At 42.0% G+C, this 26,638-nt stretch overlaps 1 protein-coding gene across 7 annotated transcripts in view; it reads right to left on the bottom strand.

Moving 5' to 3' along the window:
* The window catches only part of TECRL (trans-2,3-enoyl-CoA reductase like), a 74,842-nt gene that overhangs the window by 17,806 nt on the left and 30,398 nt on the right, over window positions 1-26,638 (bottom strand). For 6 of the 7 annotated variants that reach the window (XR_010831247.1, XR_010831248.1, XR_010831249.1 and 3 more), the window contains exons 3-10: window positions 23,497-23,541; window positions 22,048-22,151; window positions 10,792-10,907; window positions 8,403-8,508; window positions 6,606-6,678; window positions 5,182-5,225; window positions 1,460-1,517; window positions 97-182 (exon numbers count right to left, since the gene is read on the bottom strand). Coding sequence is in view for 3 of the 7 variants with exons in the window: in XM_066996331.1 (XP_066852432.1) it covers window positions 97-182; window positions 1,460-1,517; window positions 5,182-5,225; window positions 6,606-6,678; window positions 8,403-8,508; window positions 10,792-10,907; window positions 22,048-22,151; window positions 23,497-23,541 (632 nt within the window). In the remaining 4 variants the exon portion in view is untranslated. The remainder of the gene's footprint in view (window positions 1-96; window positions 183-1,459; window positions 1,518-5,181; window positions 5,226-6,605; window positions 6,679-8,402; window positions 8,509-10,791; window positions 10,908-22,047; window positions 22,152-23,496; window positions 23,542-26,638) is intronic. The other variant, XR_010831250.1, reaches the window with a different exon arrangement.

Here is a 26,638-nt window from a genome sequence, read left to right as displayed (position 1 = left end):
TGTGGAGGAGCTGCAGATTTGCTGTGGGCACAGGCTGAAAGTTTTACACAACCTAACAACCCGCCCTTAGCAAAGAAACAGGAGAAAGTCATGTACCTCATATGTATAGTTGGGACAGGATACCAGCAAGAAGAGCCATGTGAAGGGGTTGTAGGTTGGACTTGGAAAACAGGCTTTACTTCCTTTATAAAAAAGGGAAAAGAAAAAAGAAAAAGACAAGTCTGTGGTTTTATTACAGGGAGGGGAACAAGGCCCTATAACAAGCTATGTGACAAGGGTCACTTTGGTCAATGCTTCCAGAGTATAGTCATAGTCTGGAAATTTTGTGAAATCTTTGAGACAGCAAAGCTGCATTTATCCCAGTGAGGACACTGCTTAGCAAGCCATGCTAAGGAAAAGTTTGGCATGTCCAAAGCATAAGACCTTTGTTCGGAGGAAGAGAGAAAGGAGTAGTTTAATGTGGACTAGCCAGCAGGAGAGTGCTAAGGGCACTCTTCTGGGATATAAAGGACGCAGATGTATCTTATTCAGCCTGACTCATGACCATGAACCTGTCCCCTCTTGCATCCTCATCCTTCATTCCTGAGCAGAACAGGAAAACAACTCCAGAGCTAACAGCACTACTCTCTACAGCCACTGATAACGCTTATATAAATTGCAGCATTTCACTTTTCGAGTTCTGGAAACAGTTCTGTCTTTAATACTTGTAGGCACTGAGAATGCTTAAAAAAATGATTTTGCTGCTTTTAAACTGCTTTAGACTCCTTGCAATAAACAACATAAGCACCGGCCTAACCACAGTACATCAAAAGCTTTCTGGAACAGAGGAAACTGACTTCAGTGTATGAAGTTGATTGTACCACGGTGAAGTATTTTCTTGAATAGGATGCTATTGTGGGAAATTACACTATTATTACCTGAAAATATATTTTATTTTCTAGTATATCCAGTATATATAGGTTTTATTTGCAAGGTATAAAAGATCCTGAAAAAAAAAACATGCCTGAAGCAGCCTTTAAAAGCATACATATGCACACTTAGATAGATGTCTGTGTTAAGTATTCATGATTTTATCGTGTGTTTGTACATATGTGGATGTGTATCTGTGTGTGAGATGGGTATATCTAAACCTCAGCAATTTCACTTTTAAATTTTTGAAACTGATTTAAAATTGAATTCTCTGTTGTCAACAGGATGCTTTAGAGGAATTCCATGCTTAAATTCACACTTAAATTGTAGGTGTGTATAATTAAGATAAATTTGCTACAAGTTTTAGAACAACAAGTGTTGTTAATATTTCCTTGTCACCACATTTATTTTGAGCACATCGTACCGATGGCAAGGTACCTACTTAATCTTTCTTTATTCCATGCTTGTAGATACATAAATTATTATATACCAGCAGAAGATGGATAGGTTAAGCACACTTCAGTCTTAAATAGACAAATATGAAACAGACCTGAGTGATTTTGGTGAGCTAACGCTACGTTGATAAAGTGATTTCCAGCTTCACACATCTGCAAGACATTAAAAACATCTTTTCAGTTGTATGCCTAAAATGCTAGCTGCATTACCGTGCATAACCAGAGTGCCCCCCTCTCCCCTACAGCTTTGTCTCTGTCTCCAAAATATACTCTGGAAGGACTTCCACAGCCACCCTATGGGAAATGCATGCTGTGCCCTTTGTCCAACACACAAGTGCCCAGTGAGGGAGTGCCATGGGCAGAAGCTGGGGTGAGAGTCTGGAAACCAGTAGTTAGGTAAATTGTGGAGGAAGAAAAAACAGGCTGAATAAACACATAGTGGTTCTCTGAACCACTCTGAAAAAATTCATGTAATGGATAATAATCAGGAATTTAAAAGTAAAGGGAGCCAACATTATTCCTTGTTCTGCTACTCTCTGCTTATGCCATTTCCAGCCTAACCAAATTCTCACACTTGATATTTAATATTTAGATGGTTAAAATCTTTAGAAGAGGCACCAGGTGTCCCTGTTTGGTTACATAGCATGTAGAACAAGGTGGCTTCAGGTTTGCCTGGAAAAGAAAACCTATCAGTAGAACAACCTCATTTTGTATTTTTCATTTTCCCTTGTTTTATGAAGAAAATCAAAATGCTAGTACACATTTCAGTCTTGGACTGAACTTTTTTATTCAGTTCTGGGTTTGAAGACCGATTTCTTCTCTCACACTGAAAAAATGCAGTGTTAAAAAGTTATGTTTTCGTGTATTGTTTATCACTCTTAATTTTTTTAAGCTGGCAAAAATCAAGAAATTAGAATAATAAGGAGGAAGACTGCTAAAACCTAGAGACATTAAAAGTGTAAAGTCACAAAATTAATACAGAAAACAAGTGAAATATGATTTTTAAGCCACTTATGAAAAAGGCAGCCATAACAAACTTTAATGAAAGCTAACTGAAAGAAATAAATAAGTTCATTTTGTATTGAAACGTGCCATTATCTGAAAGAACATTGCAGATAGCATTGCTGAAGAATTTTCCCCTTTTTGGCAGAGACATTTCTGTGTTTTTTGTTACGAAAGTTGAAATCAGTTCTCCTGCTAGCAAAGCTGTTATTCTGCATGGATAGGTAGTCATGGGTCAAATCCTGCAGTCCTTTTATTTTTTTAATTACAACTACCTAGCTGTCATCTATCATAAACACCAGATGTGAAACATTAAATAGGCAGAAAAGGAAATTCTACTATAAAACATTTTATCAGGAGCTGTAATTTTAGCCACAGCATTAGAAGTGCATTTAATTTAGGTACTTCTGATTACAAACTAGGAACATGATTGTTTCTGTTTACAATTGCTTCAAAAAGAAAAAAAGGTTAAAAGTTTAAACTGTTTTTGTGAAACACTGCACAGATTGAAAGGTGTGCTACCTATATCACTGTGGAGAAAAACAGATTTATACACTATAGATAACATGTAGTAATTCCATAATTGATTGTAAGTTAAAGCAGGGAAAGGGCATTTCTGCTGGGATTCTCTTTGGCTTACCTTTGGCTCTGCAGCTGCATTCAGCTAGTAAGTAGCTCTTATGTCACTCTTTAGAAATGTGGCTGGTAATGCTCTAAATTGAGAAGTACTGCTAAACCTAAGCCAGTCTTTAGTGTCTCAGAAATATAAAAAGTGGGGCAGTGGAGAAGTGCAGACAGAAGCCTTAGCATCTTTATGAGGCTGAACTGTTGAAGCCTACATCCTGTTTCTCCTCTTTGCATTCCACGTGTACCCTGTAAGATAACCATCCCTGCACAGCTTTGAGCAATTTCTCTAAATAGGAAAATCTTTCAGAAGGGCCTGGTGACACTCTTCAAATTACTCTGTACTGTTGTTTACAGCAGCTATGGTTGCATACACTTAAATCAGGATATGTACTAAAGACAAGTCTTAGAGAAAAAATAAGTCTTACAAATATTTCATTCATATGTTTAAGAATCTTGTGAAAACAGCTTCAAATCATTTTCTTTTGTATGTTGCTGTTTTAAGTTGTCAGAGAATCTGCCAGCACGATGTCTGAAAGAGAAAAGTTTTGAGTTTCCTTGGGTATGAATTCCTCTAAAGAGCTGTAGGAATTCAGACCACAGATCTTCTGATGCAGAGCTCAAGAGGACGGCTGTATTGTGCAGCAAACATCCTCAACAGGGCTCTTGGCTTGCCTTGATGGCATCCTTTTCCATAAAAGTTATAGTAGAGCATGTCACAAGGATGTTTCCTTTAAAAAGGATGTCTGCTCCTTTGCAGAGATCTTGTCAAGGGCTAGTTTTACTGGCAACTAGTTTGCTTGGTTTCAAGTAATCCCTGAGCTTCGAAAGGGCACAGTCAGGCTCTGGGTGCACCACTGCGCACCACAGCCTCCTGGCACCACACTATGGGACTATTGCTTCCAGCTGCACAGCCTCATGAAGTAAGCCTCTTTGCATGAGGATTTTGCATGTCTTTGCTGTGCCTTATTTGGGCAGGAAAAGCTGAGGACTGCATGGCCAACCCCAGAGATGAGCACTGCCAAAACTGTGATCTTTAAGGGTTCTGATTTACGGAAGCATTTATATTTCGCACAGGAGCTGTTTGAGTGCTTTTCAGAATAGTGTTTGTCTGAAGGACAAGATATATTACTTTCTTCTTTTCCTGTTGTATTTCTGGAAATTGATCTGCAACTGATTTTCAAAGAGGCTGGCTGCTTCAGTTACCCATGCTTGCTTGGGTAAGTTAATACTCAGCATTTCCAACTGCAATGCCAACAGAGGATGGAAGAGAATACACATTTTCGTGTCAGAATTTCTTATCTTACTGAGCCTCTGTCCTAGGATATAGTTATGTTCATTGAAACATCAGGTTCAGCAGTCACCTGTGGGTGCAACTATTCATTTTCCTCTCTTCCCAGCAAAGACTATTTTGACTCTCCGTCTAGTTTGCAAGGTTTTAAATCTCTCAGGAGGCTTTTTTTTTTAACCTGTGTTGAGTAGCCTGTTTGAAATACATCCTTAGAATGATCCAGGTGAATTGTTTCTTACAAAGACTTCCCAAAAAGACATCGCCTTTAAAAGCCACCCCGATTGTCTATGGCATCGCTCTGTTTTCAGATGAGACCAAAACACTCTCACCCATTATTTCTGCCTGCCATAACAGCCCACAATGGAAGGCTATCCAAACACCAAAAGTGGTATATCTCACTCTATCTACACAAAGACAAAGTCAAGCAGTCTGAAAAACAAATGCCACCAAAAATCCTTCATCACCTGTGCTTCCCTTGGCTTCACCCATTTTGACAGGGATTTTTAATTGTTTTTAATATCTACCGAGGGTAAATTATTCAGGGTACAGAGTTGGAAAGTCTACTTAGTGTAAAGTTCCTCTGTCTTAGAACCTTTTGAGTTCCAGTCTGTCTAAATATTATTGTTTTGCACAGTTGTGAGTAGTAATAATCCTGATGTAGTTCTCACAGCTCTCAGATGCAGTGCATTACATTAAGCTCTGTATAGGCCAGTAATACGAGGAGACTTCCTGGCCCAGAAACCTTGGTAGATTATCACTAAATCCAGTCAAATGACACAGGACTGGGAGAGTGGACGTATATACACACACGCATAGCAGCATTACTGCATTTTGCTAAATAATAAGTTGTTCCTATTGCACAATCATTAATATATATATATATATATATTTTGTACTTACCAGAAAACCAAGGGCAGCAAGAGACACTTGTCTATGGCCAAATGCTAGAAAATAGAATGAAATGATAAATTGCATTTTACAGTATACACATGGTTTGCAATGGGTGAAATTAATCTAGTGCTGAGGAGCAGAAATACTTCTTTCCTGACAGGCTCTGCAAGGAGTGGATATTATCACGCAATATGAAGACAATGTAAATAGCAAAGGCACTCTAGAAATGCCAGTCTTTTCACCACTGATCTCAAGGTGGTTTTCACCTAACTTTTCCTATCATTTGTCAGCTTCACTCATCCAAGTACTTTGTCAAAACAGTTGGTGGTTATAATCCTTGGAAAGGCAAGGGGAGGGATGAAGTGAACATCAGTGGGAGAACCAGGCTGGCAGTTACACCTTTATCCTTCTGTTTTATCCACAGGCCTTTCTATCTCCTTGAGCAGAGAACCCAAGACATAAGCTAGCCATTATTTTTTTGAGTAGTGAGGCTTTACTGTATCTGCTTCACAGTCTCGCCATGCAAGAGGTGTATTTATCCTTCGCAATTTTTACCTGCCCTTCACCTGCCATCTCCTTTTTGCTGTCGTCCCCAGACCACTCTAGGGCAGTACCATGTTCATCTCCAAAGTTACAGTTTTCCTGTAAACCATGGTCATGGCTGAGGGCCATAAACCATATGTACGTCCCTCACTTCACTGACCAAGCCTCATCCAACCTTTACTTTTGCAAGCGTTTTTTCTCTGGCTGGTGCATGGCTCTGTTTGCCAAGGGCATATGCGAAAGCTCCTGCCCAGAATGGGCAGCACATGTCAACAGCTGAGTATGTAGCTGCTAAGCAGATGTTCTTCATGGGCCCTTTGTCAGCCTGGTCTAATTTACCACTCTTGCATTCCCTTCTGTAACTATCTGCTCGCCTTTCCTTACCTGTCGCCAAAATAACCATCTTCGGATGTGGCTGTGGAGGTCACCTTCTCCTACATCCAAAATAACTCTATCCAGCTAACTGTGCCAGAGGTGCCAGTGTTGACCCATTATATAACTGCCATTTTAAGGCAGTGGCAAACAATTAGAAGTTAAAGGAATAAACACAGCTTCTGGCTTCAAGCTGCATCTTGAGCAAAGAGTTTTCTCTATAAATAAAGAAGCTGTGCCTACTGATGGAATGGCCCAGACTGATAAAAATGGTGTCTCAGAAGGTTTCAACCTTGTTTGCAGCATTACTGCATTGCACATTAACTATCAGTGACCCAAGAGGAGTGTCACCTGCACACCAACCTTCCTTCTGACAGGGAACAAAGGCCAGTCTCTGTCCAGGTTAGTCATATCATCTGATGTGAGGGCCGAAACAGCTACTGATTTTGGGGGACCTAAGGTTGCACACCAAAAACTATGTAAAACAAAGGTTAGTTTTGCACTCTACTTATACATACATGGTGGCGTATATCGCGGATGGTTGATGTAGTATGCGATCCAAGAAGTGAATCCCCAGTAAAAGGCGCAGCCCTGGTATGGACAAAAGATACTTTTTTTTTTGTTGGAAAGGATGCAAAGCAAGTATGAACTGCAACTATAAATTCTCATAAGTGCAAAACCCAGATGACTACTCAAAGACTTTGCAGTGGCTTTGTGAGTTACAGAATATAGATCTTTTAAGATGTTATGAAGCCACTAAAAATAAATAAATAAAAAAAAAAGGATGCACAGTGCAGATTTTTCATTGTTGAATGTTTTTCATTCCTGTTGTAGGGACTGACATTTGTTTTCTTCTTATTATTTGATTCCAGCACTGAAGGGCACATTTCTCTGAGTTGAACTATTAAAAGCCTCGGGCTGGTTAAAACAGTTGAGCTGTGACAATACCTTAAATTCAGTATTTCCAGGCAAGATAGAGCTAGCCAAACGGAACGCTAAAGCAGCTGAGATAATAAAGGGCACATCCAAATAGGCCTGTTTTAAACTTGGTGAAAAAAGGCCCTCGGTGCCTTTGAGCTATGTACTGCACCTACCACCATAGATTCAGCCCAGTTCCATCCATTTGTGAAAAGCCAGCACCCCAGCTACCTTTGTTCGGTGACCAAAGCCATGGGCTTGGAAAAGCTCAAGCAGAGATAATTTCATTGTGTTCCTGCCCTTCTTAAGGGTCACTGCTCCCATCCTCCGTACAAGAAAAAAAAACGAACTCACCAGCCAGCCAGCTGAAATGACCGTGGAGGCTGGATAAAGCCTTTCTACGTGTCAAACTTAAAGGTCCCACACTTTGTACCTTCTCAGGTAGTGTGCTGGCACTGGCTACAGCCCCATCCCAAAGTAGGGCAGCAAGTCAGACTGAAAGTCTTCTCAATCTTTCTATGCAATGCCACTCTGGTGCATGTGCCACAGATGTGAGGGGACAACAGTTACTGTGGGTCTTTAACTCCCACATGCATGGATCACTTTAGAAATGGCACTCTGGCGCCTAAGCCATATAGGTGCTGTAGCTTATATTCCTCTTTATTTTTCAGAAACGTGTATTGTAACACAGCATCTCTAGTTGTGCATATCTTCTTAGCTCCTTTCTGACTCCGGAATGGAGATATCCTGAACGTATGTTTATCTTCTTCACAAAAATGTTAAATGTCTTGCAAAACTTTGCAAGAGAGGCTTTTCAGGGATGGGGAGTGGGGTGATGCAAAAGGAGTTTCAGTGAGTGAAATAAAAGGAAGGAGAGCTTATAATGACACATGGCTGAAATTTGGAAGGCTTTTGGGAGACAAAAGACTTTATGTATCTTCCTTACCGAGGCTTCCATCTATAGAATGAGAAATATATATATATATACACACTTGTATTTGTAATTAGTTTTTAACTTCCTAATGCAACAGCTGTCTCTTGCACTGTATTCATATTGCACCAAGAAAGTGGACTGTGATTTCTGTCAGCATTGCTAGTTATTGCAGCAGCGTATCTCGTAATAAAATAGCATTCAGTCTGAAAAATATCCTGGACATGACAATCAGCCCCTTGGGTGGATGAGTCAAAGTGGACACTGACATGCAGGAGCTAAAATGGACATAGATTTCAATTCATGTCCTTGGGGATATGACCCTGAGATTTTTCTCGTATTTATATTTTGACTAGTCGTAATCGCTGGAGCTAGAAAATAAATTATTTTTTATTTTCCTATCTTCTTCCAAGGACTACTTCAACATGAGGATATTCTCTCTTGCCAAAATAATAAGCACAGTCACCTTTATCATATTTTTCAGAGGAGTGTGCCCTCCAGAAAACTTGTGAACAAATAACGTCTCCAGAAGATGTCTGATGTAGTGTAAACAATGGCAGAAGCAGGCCAGGCTGGAGGGGGGGAAAAAAAAGGAAATGAAGGTAAGCAAAAGATTGATTTTTATTACCTAACAGTTTAATGTCACGAAAAGAATAAGGACTAATATTCCAAAACTGCAGAGTCACAGTGAAACTGTGGGATTTAAGATTTTGTCTTAATTGAAGCATCTGGAACCAAAGATTAATAGAATCATTTTCAGTGTTATACAAAGTTGCTTTCGTGTTGTAGGGAAGCAGCTTATTTTCACTAGCCCTGAATCAAAAAGAGCTCCTAAAGCTCTGAGTGTGATACACAGCCCTGACAGGACATTAAAACAGGACAGCTGTGTATACAAGCAGACGTCTGCCGTGCTTTTCCAAAAGACGTCTCCCATGTTTTAAGGCTACCTTAATGCTCCTGTAGGATGTGGCTGACATTTAAAAACATTCTGAATTGCTTCTGAATGGTTTCCTTGTCCTTTGCCAACTCCAGTATCTGCATGGAGGTAGTTTATATTTCATTTCCTTGTGGACACAAAATGAGATTTTGTTGCAAAGTTAATCCATTCTGATGGCTTTTTTGTTCCCCGTTACAAAGAAATGAGGTAATTGTTGTAGGAATTATTATACTGATTCTCTTTTGAGGAAGATTATGAAACAATAACAGGCACTGCTGATTTGCTTCAGAAAATGAGTTGCGGCTCATAGAGATTGAGTTTCAAAAACAAATGTCAAGAGTGATTCCTGGTGGCATTTTATCTTGGTTACATTTACCATGCTACCAGAGCCTGCCTCACTGCAAACCAATTACAAGGCATAAATGAAAAGTGGCTTTCAGCATGCGAAATCTCAAATACTTCTATTATGCATCTTGTATGGTAGCCAGAGTCAAAGATTAAACAATTTCAAAGTAATTAAACCAGAGAGATTTGAACTAAGAAAATTTCAAATGATTAACAACTTAACCAAAGGCTAGAGCAAACTTCCAGCTTTGTTGGGAATTTTATAACCGATTTGGCTGATAGTGAACCCATTAAGGAGCGGTCACTGGAAGGATTCCACACACCCCTTACCCACTTAAAAGAAGGTAAAAGTATTTCTGACTTTTCTGTGCCTCCAAAAACTCTCTCCTTATAAGTGTGTGAGCAAAAGAAAGAAGGCAAGCGTCTTGCAACTCTGGATTTGAATTCACCTATTCTGTGTTCTCGTTCCCAGCTCCACTAACTCCCTTAATGTCTCTCCACTAACACCCCCAGAATGGGGACAATCAGACTGAAGATATGTTCCTTAAATGTGAAAAATTCCCAGCCTGGTGCACAAACCACCATCCTGTGGAAGGGTCACGGCTGGTGGCAGCAAAGCCAGGAGCCTCTGAGGCAGTTACGGCGTTTTGCTGCTTGCCACTTTCTCATCTGCAGCAGTTCTTGATCACTCACATAATCAGATCTGCTTTGTTTCTTCAAGAGTCTTGCAAAAGGCTCGGGAATGGCAGGGACTGTCAGAGGTCCTAAAAAGTTATCTTGGTCAGCTGTCATCTCTTCGTTTCTTTTTGGTACGCTCTTCAGTTCTAGCAGACTAACCAGGCTTCATTTCTTTGTGGTCAGCAACTATTGTATCATAGCTGAGGTGTTTTGTTTTTCTTGTTAGTGGTACTCTTACAGTGATGGAGAGAAGCAAAATTGTCAGGTTTGTGCTTCTGTGTGAGCTCCTCTAACTTTTTTTTCTGTAGAGCTAGATACAACATATGCTTTTCACTCTTCCATAGAAGCGGCTAAGCTCTTAGTTTTGTTTGTTGCTTAAATTTCATTTCTTAAAACTCTCAGAATTCAAATATGTAGCACATGGCCTTGGAGAACGATTACTCTTTGAAGAGCTTAGTTTCAAAACTAAGGTGAGTACCTAGGTGAGAGCTGGCAGGAGGGCTGACGCTCCCCATCGTGTGAGTGGGAAGGCACTGTGAAGAGACACCTGAAGAGAGTGGGACACTTGAAGTCCTGTCCTCTCCTCTCTGTCAAGCCTGACTTTGGGTTACTACCCCACGTTCATTACTTTACCTTCTGTTCAGGCTGCGTGTCTAGAATGCAAACAATTTGGGGCAAATACTGCATTGTGAGCAGGTGCAGTGATGCAACTGGAATTGCATTTTCAGCCAGGCTTACGAGTTCTGCTAAAACTCCAATTTGCTATCGATGAGAACCATCCGAAATTCTGAACACTGACTCTGGGACCAGTTTCCAGGACCCTGCCCTGGAAAGCCAGCCACCACCCCTCTGGCTCCCTGTCCTCGAGGACACAGCTCACACAAATGTCACTTACTGAACCACTGGGTGGCGGAAGTTCTTCGTACTTTCCACTTGATCATAAATAGTTGAGAGGCGAATGTAAAAGAGCAGATATATTAGAAGAGGCCCGGTGTACTCTGTTAGAAAAAACTAGAAATGAAAAAGAAAATAGCTGAATCAGAGTGGGAAATTGTGCCAATAAAGGCATGAGAAAAAGTATAACCCCATCCACAACACCCATTCATCCTTCAAATGTCATTTCAGCTTCATTTTGAGGACTTAAATGACATATAGGTGTTTTTCTGCTGTCTCTTTAGCAACGGAGTAAAATCCATCTAGCAAATGAGAAAGGTTTCTGTGCAGAACATTAACCCAATCATGAAGGTTTTGTGAAAGATGGTCAAAATCACAGTTATCTCCTCTTTATACTTCTGACTGTGCCATAAGATCCCTATTTTGAATCTAAATACCATTTAAAACAAATGCCCAAAAGCTGAAGGCAGCTCGCATTTTGCCAGTGTTTTTTGCAATTATGCAATGCACTGGTCTAAAGCCAACCAAGCACGACAGAAGGAAACAGAGCTTCGAATCCTGGTTGCTAGCAGAGTCATCTGGAAGGGAGGGTTCATGGCTTGAAATTTGGCAGTGGGTAGAAGAGCAGGGCCAGCCTGCCTGGTATACAGTGTTCTGAGCCTCTGTTTGCTGTTGAAAAGGGATTCCCCTATGCAGGCATCCCTAGAAGCATCCTATAGTAGGCAAACTGGACAAGTAAAGTCAGTCTGTAGAACAGAAAGCAATGATTTCATCTCTCCTCTGCAATCTCAGGTAGCCTCCAAAGCTGAGAGGAGAGAAGAAGCAGGGGAGGGAAGGGGGACCACTTTCAGGTTTATGTTTTGGCTTTGGTTTGCTACAGTCCTATCGCCTTTTGTCATGGCACATCGTTAAGCTAAAAAAGCTAGAGGAAGTAAAGCATGATTAGGATGACGTGAGGTCTGGATTTGATCATCCGTCTCCGCTGTAATGAAATAGCAGTATAAAAAGTACAGTCCTACATGTTTATAAGGGCCAGTAACTGGTAAATCACAACTCAAGTGCATAGTATTGCTTAAGGTTTTTAACTAATGGGCTGTTTGGCTTTAAGGTGGCCATTTGCACTGCTGTAGAATTAATTGTAACAGGTAAGTACCCATGGCTTAAGGAAGCAACACTGAATTTAGACTACCTTTCTCAAAAACAGTATTTGGCCTGCACTCTGACCCTCAGCTGTTCCTCTTACCTCTCTTCAGAAGAGCTTTGAAACAGAAAGTTTTTCCAGCACAAATACTCTATACGTAGGTTTCCTTGCTTTGGGACCCGTAGTACCATTTCTTTTCCCCTACTGCAGGGGGAAGCTTTGGAAATATCAGCCTTTAATAGCAAGACTGTCTCCAAAAGTAAAAAACTTGAGTGTCATTTAGAGGAGAAATGTCACATTCTTTTTTTCATATGACACCACGACTTTTGTGGAAAAAATGGAATTTAGACTTTGCATGAGCCCAAGAGCAGTAACATGTGTCTGTGTGCATGGAAACATGTGAGCAAGGAGTGTCTGAGAACCCACATTGCTGTGGAACACACCACAGCCACAGAATTATCAGATTTTTGTGTCAGTAACAGTTGTACTGGTCTATTCCTGACACTTTGTGAGCATATTGTGCTAGGCATTCTGCAAACACTAAGAAACTGCCTCTGCCATTAGAACCTAGTGCATTAAATATAGGCAATGATAGTACAGGAAAGAGATGTATAGATAATATGCTCTGGACAGGTCAGTGAACTGCTTGCTTCAGTGTAGCTTTTTCCCTCAGCCATGGGATGCACCACAAAATACGCCCGTAGCTGCCAGCTTTCATCGTCTGCTTAGCATGAGCACACAACAAAGCTGCCAGGAAAAGACTGGCAGGACTTAGCACCAGGTTGTGGTTACTTGTCATTGCCCCAAGTGTCCACTCCTCACCCCCTGTCTGATTTCAGGTGCTGAAAGGAAGAGGAGAGCTTCAGCATTTATTAAAAATAAATAAATAAATCCAGCCAAAGCTACAGGCAGCTGAATCCAGGTGGCCGGATAAGGTGATTTTGATATAGGAAGGAGGATGGAGGGCCTCCCCTCAAGCAACGCAGAGAAGCAGCTGCCATGCTGACAGCACCAACAGCAGCTCTCAGGCTGGAGTTTTGTGGAGCTGAGCAGCATCAGCATGCTCGAGGTGCTTTGCAGGCCAGGGACAGCATCCTGCCTCGTCCGTGTGCCCGTCACATCTCACACAAAGCACTAATCACCCGTGCAGAGGCATGCACGCTGAGATTTGCAATCAAAGTAGGTATTGTCTAGTAGGCAAGACTGTATTTGCCTTTGTCATGACTGCATCACGTTGCTGGCGTGTAGCTAAGATTGGTAGCGCTCAATTTTAGAAGACGACTTTCAGTTTTCTGCAGTGGAGTATTTTCTTTTTGACACTTTGGGTGAGTTTCTGTCTGTTTCCCTCTGTTCCATCTCCCGTGCTGCAACTTCTGCTCTCCTTCTCTGCCCTATTGATTGTAAATTCACCAGAAGTGAGAAGTGAGTTCCAGAGAAACTCTGCTACAAAGCCCCCAAGTTCAAGCAGGTGGAAGGGAAAGTGGTCTTCAGTTAACACAAAATTGCAATCAGTTCTAACCAAAGGCAAACAAAGACAAGCACTATTCTTTTTCTATTGATTTTCAATACATAGATGCAACTAAGCCTACCTAGTATTTTCATAACTGGGCTTGCAGGTTGTTAGTTGTATGTTAAGGATCCGTCAAGCTATTATTCTCAGAGATGCTCAAAACCCTGGAAAATTACTAAGATACTAGTTTTTGCTGACAAATCCTGAAAAAAAATATTAAATTTTAAACAATAAAAAAAAGAAAATGGTAGCATTGTAACTTGTGGTTTCTGAGAAAAAAAAAAAAAGACAAAAAAAGGATGATTTAAAACATACAGCATGTATGCTCTGCAGAAATTGCCAAAACAGCCAATATTCGGAAGAAAATTACTTTTTCTTTATCATCTCATGGGCCTGCCTAGATTATTTTGATATATTTGGTGCAGCCAGATATGGTAGTCCATAATAAACACAAAGAACTTTTCCTGGCGGAGCATTACATCTCTATTACATAGCTCAACAGAATTTAATTCATCATTAACCCCCTGAAGAAATAGAACAGGAGACTGGCCTTTTTTTTCCCCACATCTGCGCACTCTGTATTTCATATTTCATACCATGCACAGTGTCCATTTCTCTTATCTTCCTTCTCTCTTTTCAAGTGTCTGGCTTTACATACTCTAGTTACCTCTTATTCTCAGTGGCACAGATAAAGTGCTGTTCTTGAATCAAGACTCTCCAAGGCATGAGCTCCATACAGGGTGCTGAACCCAAATTTTGTAACCACCTTAGTTTTCAGGACCTTGGGAACTTGATTCAGTAATACCTAAACTGGAAGCATCTATTAATAAACAATTGAAATATGGTGAAAGAAAGCTAACAGGAGCCTCCAACCTGCTTGTCTCCTAGAGTTGATGAGAGAACTGGGAAAGCAATACAAAATAACTCATTTCCAGACAGCAAAGTATCTCATCCTGTATAAGCAGGATGGTACCTGCTTCCCTAGAGTTTCCAAAGGCCTCTTTTTTTTTAATTTAATTTTATTTTTTTTTAATCCTTTGTTCAGGTTATTATGCCAGTAACACCTAGCTAAACTAAGTAACAGCCAGGTCAAGAATTATAATCCCAGACCTGATGAGGCAAAGGATCTATTTAGGGAGAGCTGAATGCAGCAAAGGTGAAAGGAGGTGTTTGAAGTGTTTTGTTCTCTGTAACGCAGAGGGAATGTGAGGTGAATTTCCTGGCTGGTAGGGGCAGCTGGCGCAGTGCCTGACACCATCCCAACAGGACCACTGCAGGCGATGGAAGGATTTCTGATGTGAGTTCATAGGAATGCGGGTACTGCTTGGGAAAAGGCAGAAAAGGGCAAAAGGAAGCTATAAATAGAGGGGATGGACTGGAAGGAGCCTGAAAAAAGTCCAGGAGAACCTTTATAAATGAACAGCCCACAGATTAGCAATCTTCACATGAGGGCATCAGCTAATTCCTCTCTGTAATGTTTACAACATGCCCTTTTTGTAATACCATACGACGCACCCAAGCTCATATCATGTTGCCTTTTGGCGTAGTCTTGCATTATCTCATTTATGACAAGCTGCAGAGTGGAGCTGAGGAAAGGCCGTACAGCCTTGTCCACGCTGATCCCTTCCCGCAGCTCTTTCCATGCCATGTAGGGGCAGTTTCCCAGTTGATCAGTGCTGGTTGCAATGGTTTCTCTCCCACTGCCAACGGGATGTCTGGGTTCAAGCAGGGGAAGCGTTGGCTGTGATGTGAGGGCAATACCTGCAGCCAGGACAAGGACTTGGGGACGCTGCCTGAAGCTCTGAGCACAGCAGGAGATACAAAAAAAAAAAAAGTTCACGTGTGTCCTGGGTAACTTTGATGGAAAAACAGCTGCAGGATATAAATTATCTAACAGACGGAGCCAAGTTTCTCTGATAAATGTGAGACAAAGGCATTAGATGCAGGTCTGAGCCAGGGTCAGACTGAGACAGTACGTGCCACATTAGGAGGAGGATCTCCTGATACCAGACAGGCCATTACCATAGGAGAGTGTACACACAGCAGCTGGGATTTCTGAGAAACCCACAAGAAACAGGCAGCTGAATCCCCCCCAAGTCCCCACATCCCATTAAACTTAACGTCTAAACTCCCCTAGACTCTTTTTACAATCCCAGCCCAAAGTATGCTTGAGCTAATGATCATTAAAGAACTTTATTATTTCTGGACTAATTTCTACTTCATGTGCTCTGGTACCTCATTAAAGGTCGTATAGTTACCTGGGGATGATAATGACATTGTTTTAGCAGCGTCTTTAAATCTTCACCTTTTAAAAAGTGTTGTATTTTCCTGTCTGCAGAAATCCTCGGCAGCAGCAGTTTTGCATCAGGTAGTAAAATTCTTAAGGGTTTCTTGAAAATTCAATGATTTTTCATCCAGTTTTCATGGAACTGGACGACCCATTCTACAGGATCTGAATGGTGCAAACAGAGGCACCTGAAACTCTCCTTGTCCGGGCAGATTTTACAGTGACTCAGTATTTGGGAGTATTTAAGGCTGCACTGCAGTATTTACTGCAAATACCAGATACAGGATGGATTTGTTGTAGGGTTTTACAGGCAAATTGCAGCTGACTTAGGAGCTGGGGAGTGAACAGCGATAGATGCTGCTTCTTCCTGAGCCAGGCCTGTGCTTCCTCTGGGGGAAGAGGCAGGGGAAATCACATCTTCTCCTAAGTCTGTCTGAAACATCCAGCAGGGCACAAGACTGCTTAATACTCTGCACAAAATTCTTCCCTGAGCATGTGGCTTTGCGCGTTTCTTCCTTAAAATGGAAGCTAACAAATGCTCTTTTTAAACACACGTATACATGCACGTTATGTATATTCGTACCTATATATACTCAGTGAGGCACTCAAGTTCTGTTTGTAACCACAGAGCAGTATGAATTCAAACTTTCTGCCAAGTCTTTACAAGGCTTCAACAGCATTTTGAGATCTGCTCTATAATCTGCCCAAAAATGTGTATCCATCATCTGCTATGTAAACACCTGAATGAAATGGTGCTTTTGAACACCTGGCTATTACTAATAAGCTCAACCAGCTCTTCCACAGTGCTTTCCATCTCGAAGCTTCAAAGCACTTTGTAAAGGAGGGAAATACTGTTATTTTCTTGCCACAGAACTGGAACAGGAGATACATTCAGTCAAGGTCACCACACAAGGTGGGCAAAGAACCTCACTTTAAAAAGTCTGGGTCACTCTCCTCTTTGTGTTCTACCTTAACCACAGTGTAAGGTTGGACCAAATTTCTCCATCCACAATAATTTTGCCAGACTTCTACATTTTAGAAGGCCTAAAGCTTCTCACAAATATGTGTAAAGATTGACAAATTGTCAATGTCCCTTGTTTTTCTGCATGCACCCAGGACAGGGTCTATACTTATCAGCACCATACACTGAGTATCCCTTGCTCCTTTAGTAGCAGAATTGGTTCAAGGTGTGTATAACTGAAAAAAAATAAACCAGCTTGCTCTGTTTATGCTTATTGAATTCTCTCTACCTTCACTGCGGACTTTAAGCAGTAAAAACTCCAGGGTATTACTATGAACAGCGATACATGGGTTATGCAGCCAGTGCTCTGCTCAACAGCAGCTAAAACATTCGTTTCTCTTAGATTTAGTTTTCCTAGTAGCTTCCTAGCTCCCTTTGGCTCCTGAAGGATGGATATTCTGGCATGGTTCATCGTGAGCTGGTGGCATTTGTTGCCGAGACCAGGAGATAAAATTGCAGTGCTGTTTGCCTTACTAGAAACAGAGGCTGAGCAATCCCAATCAGCCAGTTGGGCAGCCTCAGCAAAAGAGAGGTCTCCTCTTGCCTTATCAGCTCACTTCACGCTGCCACTGGGCAGTAACAAAGAGCCAAAAGTGTATGTGGCCCAAGGAAAGGCATAAATAATATAAAACTATGGCAAGAAATCAGCCAAATGCAAGCTGTTCTCTCCTGATAACCCTGGAGGTTGCAAACTATTAGGCTTAATTAAATGAAAAATAAGACCGATCTTATGTATGTAGTTTGTCTTTGTGAAAGGTTACAGTGTTTTGCAGCGTTTGACTCTGATCAGCTCAGGACTTGGCCAGCTGTACCAAGGCAGAGCGACTCTCTCCGTGTGCAATATTGTGTGTTCAAGCAGAAATCTCTGCCAAGTACAAACTGTTAGCTGTAAACCGGAGGTGCTTTGTGTTACAAATAATTATAGTTGGAAAAGTGGCTGTAGAGGAAATAATGACTTTTTTTTTTTTTCCTGGAGATCATCTGTGATCAAATTCTCTATTGATCCAAGAGTTTAAGCAATCAAAAAAGTTTTGGGAAATTTCTTTGGCAGTTTATGCTGCAGTCATTCTTAAGCTGCTCAAGGATTTACACAGAGTCACATGTTCTGTTTCTTGGGCGTTGTTGCCAAGTCTTTCCCACACTTCTATGAAAGTATTACTCAGTTGGAAGAGTCCTGTCCCACAACAGTATGTGAATTGGCCCCAAAATACACAAGCTCTAATATGTTTCCAGTGAGAAATACATTCTCTACCTATACACGCTGCAGATCCTCAGCTCTCTCTCCTACCTTGATCCCAAATTCCTTCCAAAGCAATAATCATATGAGTATTCTTACATTTGTCTTCTTCACACTGACCCACTAGTTTGCTGGGACTCCCAGCCCTCCCACTCCTCCAAATTCCTCAGATCCTGTCTTTTTTCTTAAATTTTAATTGTCTGTACTGCTTATTAAATCCCATGAGGAGGATATAAACTTCTACCAAATTCTCTTCTCCTGTTGCTGAGTTAGGGAAAGCATCCTAAGCTTCCCCACTAGAAGCTCAGAGCTGATTTTGGTGTAGAGGAGGCTAAGAAAAGGAGTCTACAGTAGTTTGGCAACCTCTTTTTCAAACCCACTGATACTCATAAATTGCTTCATATCCCCTCATCCCACAGACTTCATGAGATTACTCCACATTCACAAGACCAACTCCTTGCTCTCAGCCATGGTCACAGCAAATTACTCCTCCCCTATTTATCACCCACCCACACCGACAGGGAAAAAAAAAAAAACCTTTTTTACTATGTGAGTAAAAGTAGAGGACCACGCTGCCTGGAGCACTGCCTTTACCCCCAAGAAAACAGGCACACCTCACGAAAAATATGTAAAATAGAATCTTAAACATACTAAATATGGTTCCTTTTTTTTTTTTTTTTCAGCCAGCTGTATGGTTTATAGTAGCAGAAGTCTTTTGAAATGGTAACTGTGCATGCAAGTGGGGGGCAGGAAGGGGAGGGCTGTGCAAACACAAAGCAAAAAAATGTACAACCTAAGGAACTAGGATAAGCAAATGGAGCAGTTTTGCTGCCAGCCTCAGTATTTTAAGGCTCCCAAGAGTCAAAGTATTTAAGCAATCCCTAATTTTAACTTGGTTACAAAAAATATTTACTGAAGCACTGCGTTTCAGGATTAATCTTTCTTAAAAAATTCACAGACTTGGAGGCATAATATATTTTTCACAGCTCCGTGTTGTTTTCGCAGTTCTATTTTGATCCTTCTGGTAGCCTGCCTGGATAGCAACTAGACAACAGAAGCTGATAAATCAGAAGCTGCAATCACTGTTCAAACAGGGAAAGCTTTAACACCAGTCTGAATTTCGGCAGGAAGAATGGCTTTCTTTTTCCTTTTGACTACAGCAGCTGTACGCGTTTGTAGCGGTAAAATGCCAACCATGTTTCAAAAGTCACATGCTGCATCACAGTATATAAAAAAAGGTCTCTGTCAAACATGCTTAGGCCCCATATTGGACAGAAATCTAAAATAAGAAGCCATCACCACAGTGCTGGGAATTTCAAACACCTCTGGGGGTGCAGGCTTTGCAGGGAGCATACAGAAGAGATCCGTACACTCAGCTCTCATTCATCTCTCTGCAGATCAGTCAGCAAACCTCAATTATGCCACCCAGGTATATCATTGATACTGTATCAATTCCCAGAGTAAGGGAATAGATAACGCTTGTGCAGAAGCAAATTAGGTGTTTCTGCTAATATTTGTTTTATTAAAAAGAAGACAGATGAAAGGGACAGTTCTAACAACATCTATGATGCAAGGAAAGTTTTTGTTTTCTCCCTAAATAGCTTTCTAGGGATGCACCTTGAGGGTCTGAATCCTTCTAAAAGAGCCAAGTGAGGCTGGATTTATACCCACGTTATCCCAGGAAAGGGCTTCATTCTCAAGAGAGTCAGAGCTTAGTTGCTCCAGCAGAGGACAACCGTAAATCCTTCGCACCACTTTGTCTTTCCTCTCTTCCTCAGAGCAACTCAGCCACTGGAACTCGTTGGCATCTGGGTAGCCCATCAGGGCTGGGGTGCAACCTGAGCCCAGGGGATGTCTGGCCTTTCACAGCACAAACCAAACCTATTTGCACAGCCACCGTGCAACCGCGTTTTCAGAAGGCAGCGGCTGAGAAGGAAGCATCCTACCAAGTGGCAACACTTAAGAGAGTAGGCAACAGGAGACAACAGGCCCTTGAGTCATCAAGGTGATGTCTGCCAAGGACTGTAAATCAGAGACCATGCATGCCCCACAAGAGAAAGTGAGGTTTCCTGACTCAGAGATGTATGCTCCTAGACTTAGGGACCCAAACTGTGTTCACTTGGGAACAGACAAGAGCATCGCCTTTTCTTTTACAACATGCCTGCAAGAGGGTACTGCTCCCAGGAGGTGCAAGTGGGTAGCCCTTTCCCCTAGCCCCTACCTTTTGAAAAACATGAGCTCCTCTTCTGTGCTTAAATCCCCAAGACTGAAGGACTTGGTGTCCTTGATCCTCAAGTGGGCATCTCAGGTATGACCCCAGTGAGGTGAAAAGCCCCAGCAGACAGACCTCTGTGCTTAGTTTTCCCCCAGCAAGATCCATGCCCAATGCATCATCCCTTGGAGCAACAGCACATCTCCATATGCTCCTATGCCTATTTTTAGATTGCAGAACTGAATGTGGCCCTTTGTACTTCAGCTATCATTTTGCTGATGAGATAAGAATATTTTTATTCTGTGCCTTGTTTATTTAAATGTCAACCCTTTAAATCATAAGTGTCCCTCCCTGTGTGCATAAATCTGATGGAACAGCAAGGGGGTTTGAATGGGAGCTCTATGCACAGCAAAAATAGCAGTAAAACTGTACATCCTGTGTGCAAATACATTCTTAATTGCTATTGTTAAAATACAATCTTTTATGAATTTTTTCTCTATTGCTGTAGACTAGCTATAAAATCTCTCCACTGTTTAAACTAAATGATGTGGCCAGGAAGATTTCTCCCACCGAGAACAGAGACGATTTGGAATGTGGAACAGAATGGGGTAAGGTGAGTATTCAGAAACTTGTGGAGTCAACTTTCTGCACACACAGATCAAATCGTAAAAAAAAATGCCACTGCCTGCAGTATCAGTGCCTAGTCATAACTGCACTATTTATAATGGGATATTAAGCTTTAGTTATGTTACTGTCTTAGGCTACATAAACCACCAGGAAAGGAGAGAATAAATAAAAATAAGGCTCGTGCAGATTACTTAGTTGCAGCAAACAAGAGGCCACACTACTCACACTTTTTGCTCTTCAAGGAAATTCCACAGTTGTTTTTCCATCAGGGATATTTTAAATTGCTAGAGCAGAGATGTTTTGGGTGAGGGGGACACAGGACCTCAACTACCATTAATTAGTATGGCAGCATGGAAATCAGTGGGACAAAGCCTCAGCCTTGGCAAACACACAGATCTCTAAATGGGTAGAGGTCACGGAGCGTGAGATGCTCCAACTCCACTGATGTAATCTGCTTGTTAAAGCCTGGAGGTTTGGGTCCTCTACTGGAGCTGGGAAAGATAGATATAGGTCACATTCTTACTCTTAGGGGTTAAAGCCTCCCAGAGACTGTGCTGCTAGGGGCTACGTGCTACCCTGGCTAGTAAGAAATGAATGTGACCTTGAGCGGGACAGATGGATATGTGACTTCATAGTGCTGATCCAGAAACTGTTTCTTCCCGAAGTCAGAAGCAATTCTGGCAGAAACACCCACCTTGACTGTACTGGTTAATTGAAAAGGAGCCGTGTAATAGCATGTCCACTCTATTAAGCAACTTGTAGCAATACAAGTTAATAAAACCCATAGTGACCCACTGTAGGACATTGCTGTAGGAGAGTCCCATGCAGTAATTTTCCTGCTTTAGTAACAGGCTTACCAGAAATCCATATTTTATTTATTTGTTAATATCATTTCAAAGCTGAGGAGCCTTGCAGCAAATGAGTACGTTTGGCTACAGGTCCTACACAGGCATATAAACCCTGGATAAGTTAAAAATGTTTTTAAAAATTGATCTTTTTTTCCTCAGGCAATATTGTTACGTCCACCTTCTAATCTTTAATAGAATGTTAGAGTTATCATGGTGATAACTTGTTTTACTACCAATTTAATTTTGCTTTGACTGCTGATACAGTAATTACACTATTTGACATAGGGAAGGGCAGGCTGAGGAAGTTGGAGCAGTTTGATGCTAAAACAGTGTACGTTAAGGTGTCATGCTTACTGTTACAAGAACATACTTACTGTAGTCCAACCAACCTGCTGACCCAGGTCTGTAAAATACAGTGTAATGATGGAGGAAACTGCAAGGCTTTGAATGTTAACAGAGTCCTTCAGGTAGGGCCCATCTGTAAGGATAAAAAGGGAAGAGCAAATGACATGAACAGCACACATCCTCACGGTGGATCCTTTCAGCATAACGTGTAGGCTGCCCTGTTAATAGTCAAGGAGTTAAACCATTTTCTTCAATTTGCATTGCACTCTAGTGCCTATGCCTTACGTGTAAAAGGCACAACTTATATTGTGATTTATTTTGGTGACTTGGTCCTTATTCTCCAGGTTAGCAGCTTAGAGCATTTCTATGGGAATTATTCTTCTCTCCTTTTAACAAAAGCGTTAGGCTGACATGCTGCTGGGCAGCAATGCACAGCAATTGTTATGATGCTATCTCTGTTCATCTAGATCATTAGAGACATGCCATGCAATCACACAGTTTCATAGATCACTTTTCATTCTGTCTTGCAAGACTAATGGGAAAGTCAATGTTATACAGCCTCTTGATCACTGATGCCTTTTGATAGTTTTTGCCTGAGTATTTGCATTCTCAGGTTATTTTACAATAGGTTGCACCATCATGATGAATGTAACTTCTTGGGCAAAAGCTCCCAGTCCAGGATTTCTTTGTGAACTATCAGACCTAGGCAGACCATGTGTATCTGAGCATTACGTTCCTTTTCACAGCACTCTGAGGCATCTGTTCCCAGTCCTAATGAACCGGGAGTGAACGAGAAAAGACATCAAATAGGAAGATACGGTTCTTTTTCAGAGAGGCGGTGAGCTGGATATTAGGAAACCCCAACAGCCACGGGCATGGGGTTTTGCCATGGCTGCAACACTTCTTTCTCTTTTCTAATTTACATATTGCATCTCCCTTTCGATATATGTTTGTTCACTGTTTAGGTCAGGGAGGGTGCCAAATTCTGCCAGCTGCTCAGATCTCACTTTCTGGGGCTCTGCCCTACTGCATGTCCGCAGACAAATGCCACCTGGTCAGCAGCAGCTACAGCTCCCATGGCCATGTCCAGCAAGAACTGGTGTGCTGGCCCAAAAAAGGAGGCTGCCTCCTGTGGCCAGTTGTATCTTCTGATGAGGCTGCGAACAAGGAGTGCAACTGGAATCACAGTGAGGGACTGACATGGGTGAATTTTGCCATGAATGGCTTTAGAACTGCTTTGTCTTCATTATCCGAGCACATGCTGTATTCTGAAACATTTTTACACAATGGTTATGAAAACCATTAGACTCCTGCACTGATGAAGAAGCTAATAACTTCATGATTTATATCAATTAATGAAAAAGTACTAAAAGTTCACCTACTAACACATATCATGAGAGTAATACTATTAGGAGGATAACTTGCCAAAGGTTTAGTAATACGTTAGGGGTCTTTTTAACATCCATATGAAAACTTACTGCGTTCCAGTTGCAGACCAACACGGGAAGGGTACCACTGGGGACCTGTTCAAATCACAAAGCACAGCTGTTAATTTCATGGTGGATGATCTAAATTTATCTTCTTGCTAGTATTCTTTTTAGCTGACAGATATAAATATGAGGTAAAAAAAATCTTTGGGTCTCAGCTATACAAGGAGAATACAGTAGAGCTGGGAGGGATGCACAGCACAACACATACAGGTAAAGCAGAAACCCCTTTTCCTAAGTCCAGTGTTGGATGGGCCAGTCTCATTGCTGAATGCTCCATTAGTACATGGAAAATACAATGTGCATACGCTACTGGGGAGTATAAATAAGACCCTATTTATTAATATATTTGTCAAAACACCATATTAAATCTGTCAGTGTAGCCTTTACCCCCAGAACGATGCTTTTTGTACAGTCTGGTCCATAGGGGGTTGTTTTTTCCCATTTAGGAATATAAAATCTGACTAGGGACACACAGCTAGCACTACTTAATCACAGATGCTCAGTTGGTAATCTTTTAGGCAAATAGTGAACAGAAAGCAGAGGCGTCTGGGTAGCTAATACTAGGTCACATATGATTTCCATGATACTCATCACCTTATGGGTGTTTCCTAGAAGCAGCTTTTAAAATGGTCTAGTTTAAAGGCTGCTCCTATAAATGCACAATAACAGTTGGAGGTTGTTATTAGGTGCCCTTTGATGATTTTAGATGGAGACCAGTCAGTTTGTTCAAATAGGTACAGATCTCCAGCTGCATTTGTGCTTCTCAATGCCAGAGTGAGTGGGTAAGTGCCAGAGAAGGACTGCAGAAAAGATTGTGGCCATTCAAATTGTTAACTTACTCAGCTCTGTGTAGTGCCTGTATGCAGGAGGCTCTGACCCAGTAGCTGTGCTGGCTGAAGGGACAAGGTAAGCACACCTCCTTTGCATTGTAAAGAGACATAACGTAGTTTTAACTGCCTCCTCCTCCTGCTTCAGATTTGCTGCTGAAGGGTTTTTGGGCTGATCTAGCACGCTTGGCATTGGAGCATCCTTGGGAAAACTTACACAGCCAACATTGTTGACTGAGCTTTGGGGGCAGCAAAGTGTGACAGAGGAAAGGGAAGGAATAGCTGTGCTATGGCATCCCCCAGCCATTTCCATGATGCTTGTCTTTATTTCTTTTGATGTGCCTTAGGACAGCAGATAGCCTGAAGAAAATTTGCTTTGTCTCTTCAGTTCAAAGTCTGAGTGAAACTGGTCAAATATAGCTGTGGTTTTCTTTAGACCCACCTTACAATTGTTGGTATTGCTGTATTTAAGATACCAGTATTCATGTACCTTAAACAAATGGAACAAAATCTTCATAATAAGTGTAACCAAACATGGGAACAGTTACCCAGAGAAGCTGTGGGATCTGCTTCCTTGGAGATGGTCTAAACTCAACTGGGGAAGACCCTGAGTCATCTTAGATAACTTTGAAGTTGGCCCTGATCTCAGCAGGAGCGTGGACCAGATGAGCCCAAGAGGTTGCTTCCATGATGCTACGTGCCATGATGGTCAGGAGAGCTTGTTCACCCCTCCAGCTGGAGGGGAAGGGGGGCTGCACACATAGTGCACGGCACCGACCCAGACACTCCCATTTCAAAAGCACTTGGGCTAAGTGTGAATTTTGTAGGCAAGAACAGGCATTAGATGAACCCCTTGAACCAGGGCTAATAGCAGGAGGCGAAGCACATCCATCAAGTAAGGCGCAAACATTTTTTTTCAAGGTACCAAAACAATTCATGGCTATTAAAGATAACAAAAGGAAGATAGAGAAAGAGCAGCTGTCTGACTTGTCAAGGAAGATATGATTTGCTCCAGGACAGCAGATATCAATAGTTATTTGGGAACCTGAAATGCAATGTACCTGCTTTAAATTGGAATCTTCCCCTCAGCCCCCCCAACTCATCTTACAGTATGTTTCAATAAAAGCCAATTTACCTGATCCTGTGGCAAAGTGCTTATAGGTATGGCTCTTCATCTGCACAAGGGCAAGCAGAGGTTGTGCGTTTTAAGCACATCATCCCACATTTCCAGTCCTCTAGCCTCAGCACGCCATTATTTTTGAACATACTCAAAGATTTAGACAGATGGGAATGTGCCTTTGCTGCTGCTCGTCTGCAAGTGACCTTGTCATTACCCCACTGCGTGTCTGGTTTCCAGGCCATCTGTGGGGTGCTGTGTGTGTTTTGCTGGGGGGACCTGGAGTTAGCTGTCAGGATGTCTCTTCCCAGCTCTGTATATTGGCAGGGGCCCACTAGCTAAAGTCAAGCGGAAATGTTATGCAGATGGAATGGGGGGACAAAGTGCAAACGCATCTCTTTTTGTACATATGTCAGTTTTAGTCTGGACAGAAAGGTTTCTCGCTTTTAGTCTTTACTGGCCGCAGAGTATAGCAAGGCTGTTCTGGAGTCTTGGCTGCCCTGGGATCCTGCAAAAAACAGCCTTGCTTTCTGGAGGGAAGTGCGACTCCACTTTTCTCGGGAGGTCTCTCTCAGAGCACTGGCTGGTCTGTTCTCCCAGCCTGATGAGAGACTCCTTTCAAAGAGAAAACCCCACACGTTTCTAGGCCTCAGCAATTTGCCTGCTCATCACTGCGTGACGGTCAGCCAAGGGGACCCTGGCTCCCCTTGCCACCTGCCTTCTTCTCGTGACTGAGCATTTTCCAAAGGGCTCTGACAACTCTGGATTTCTGTCTGGAAATTTGGGAAGCCATTCCAGTCCAGCCTGGCTCTGGCAAGCACACATTCATGTCAACCCTGTAGGAGAAGAGCTTTCTTGTGGTAGTGCAAAGAAGCCAACCACAGTGTCTCATCATCACCCCCGTTAAATCTTGCTGCTGCCTGTCAAACAGGGAGTCGATGGCTCTCTCTGATACCTCGAGCCAGCAGTAGCTGGCAGATGAGCTTCACCTACTGTCAGGAGGAGTTCACAAGTGCACATGGAAAGTGCATGCTCCAGGCAGAGCAAACAAGCACTCATTAAAGACGGAGACATAGCTGCAGCTGTGTGCGGTGCTCGAAGGCCTCTCTGCACTCCCACATCTGGCAGAGCTCCCCTTGCTTCCTGCTGGAGCTGGAGGCTTTCTTTTTTCCAGGGATTTATTTTT

This window comes from Anser cygnoides, chromosome 4 (assembly GCF_040182565.1).
Source record: "Anser cygnoides isolate HZ-2024a breed goose chromosome 4, Taihu_goose_T2T_genome, whole genome shotgun sequence".
NCBI classification, from domain to species: domain Eukaryota; kingdom Metazoa; phylum Chordata; class Aves; order Anseriformes; family Anatidae; genus Anser; species Anser cygnoides.
The sequence above is the reverse complement of the archived record's forward strand: the minus strand, read 5'-3'. Positions and strand labels throughout refer to the sequence as shown.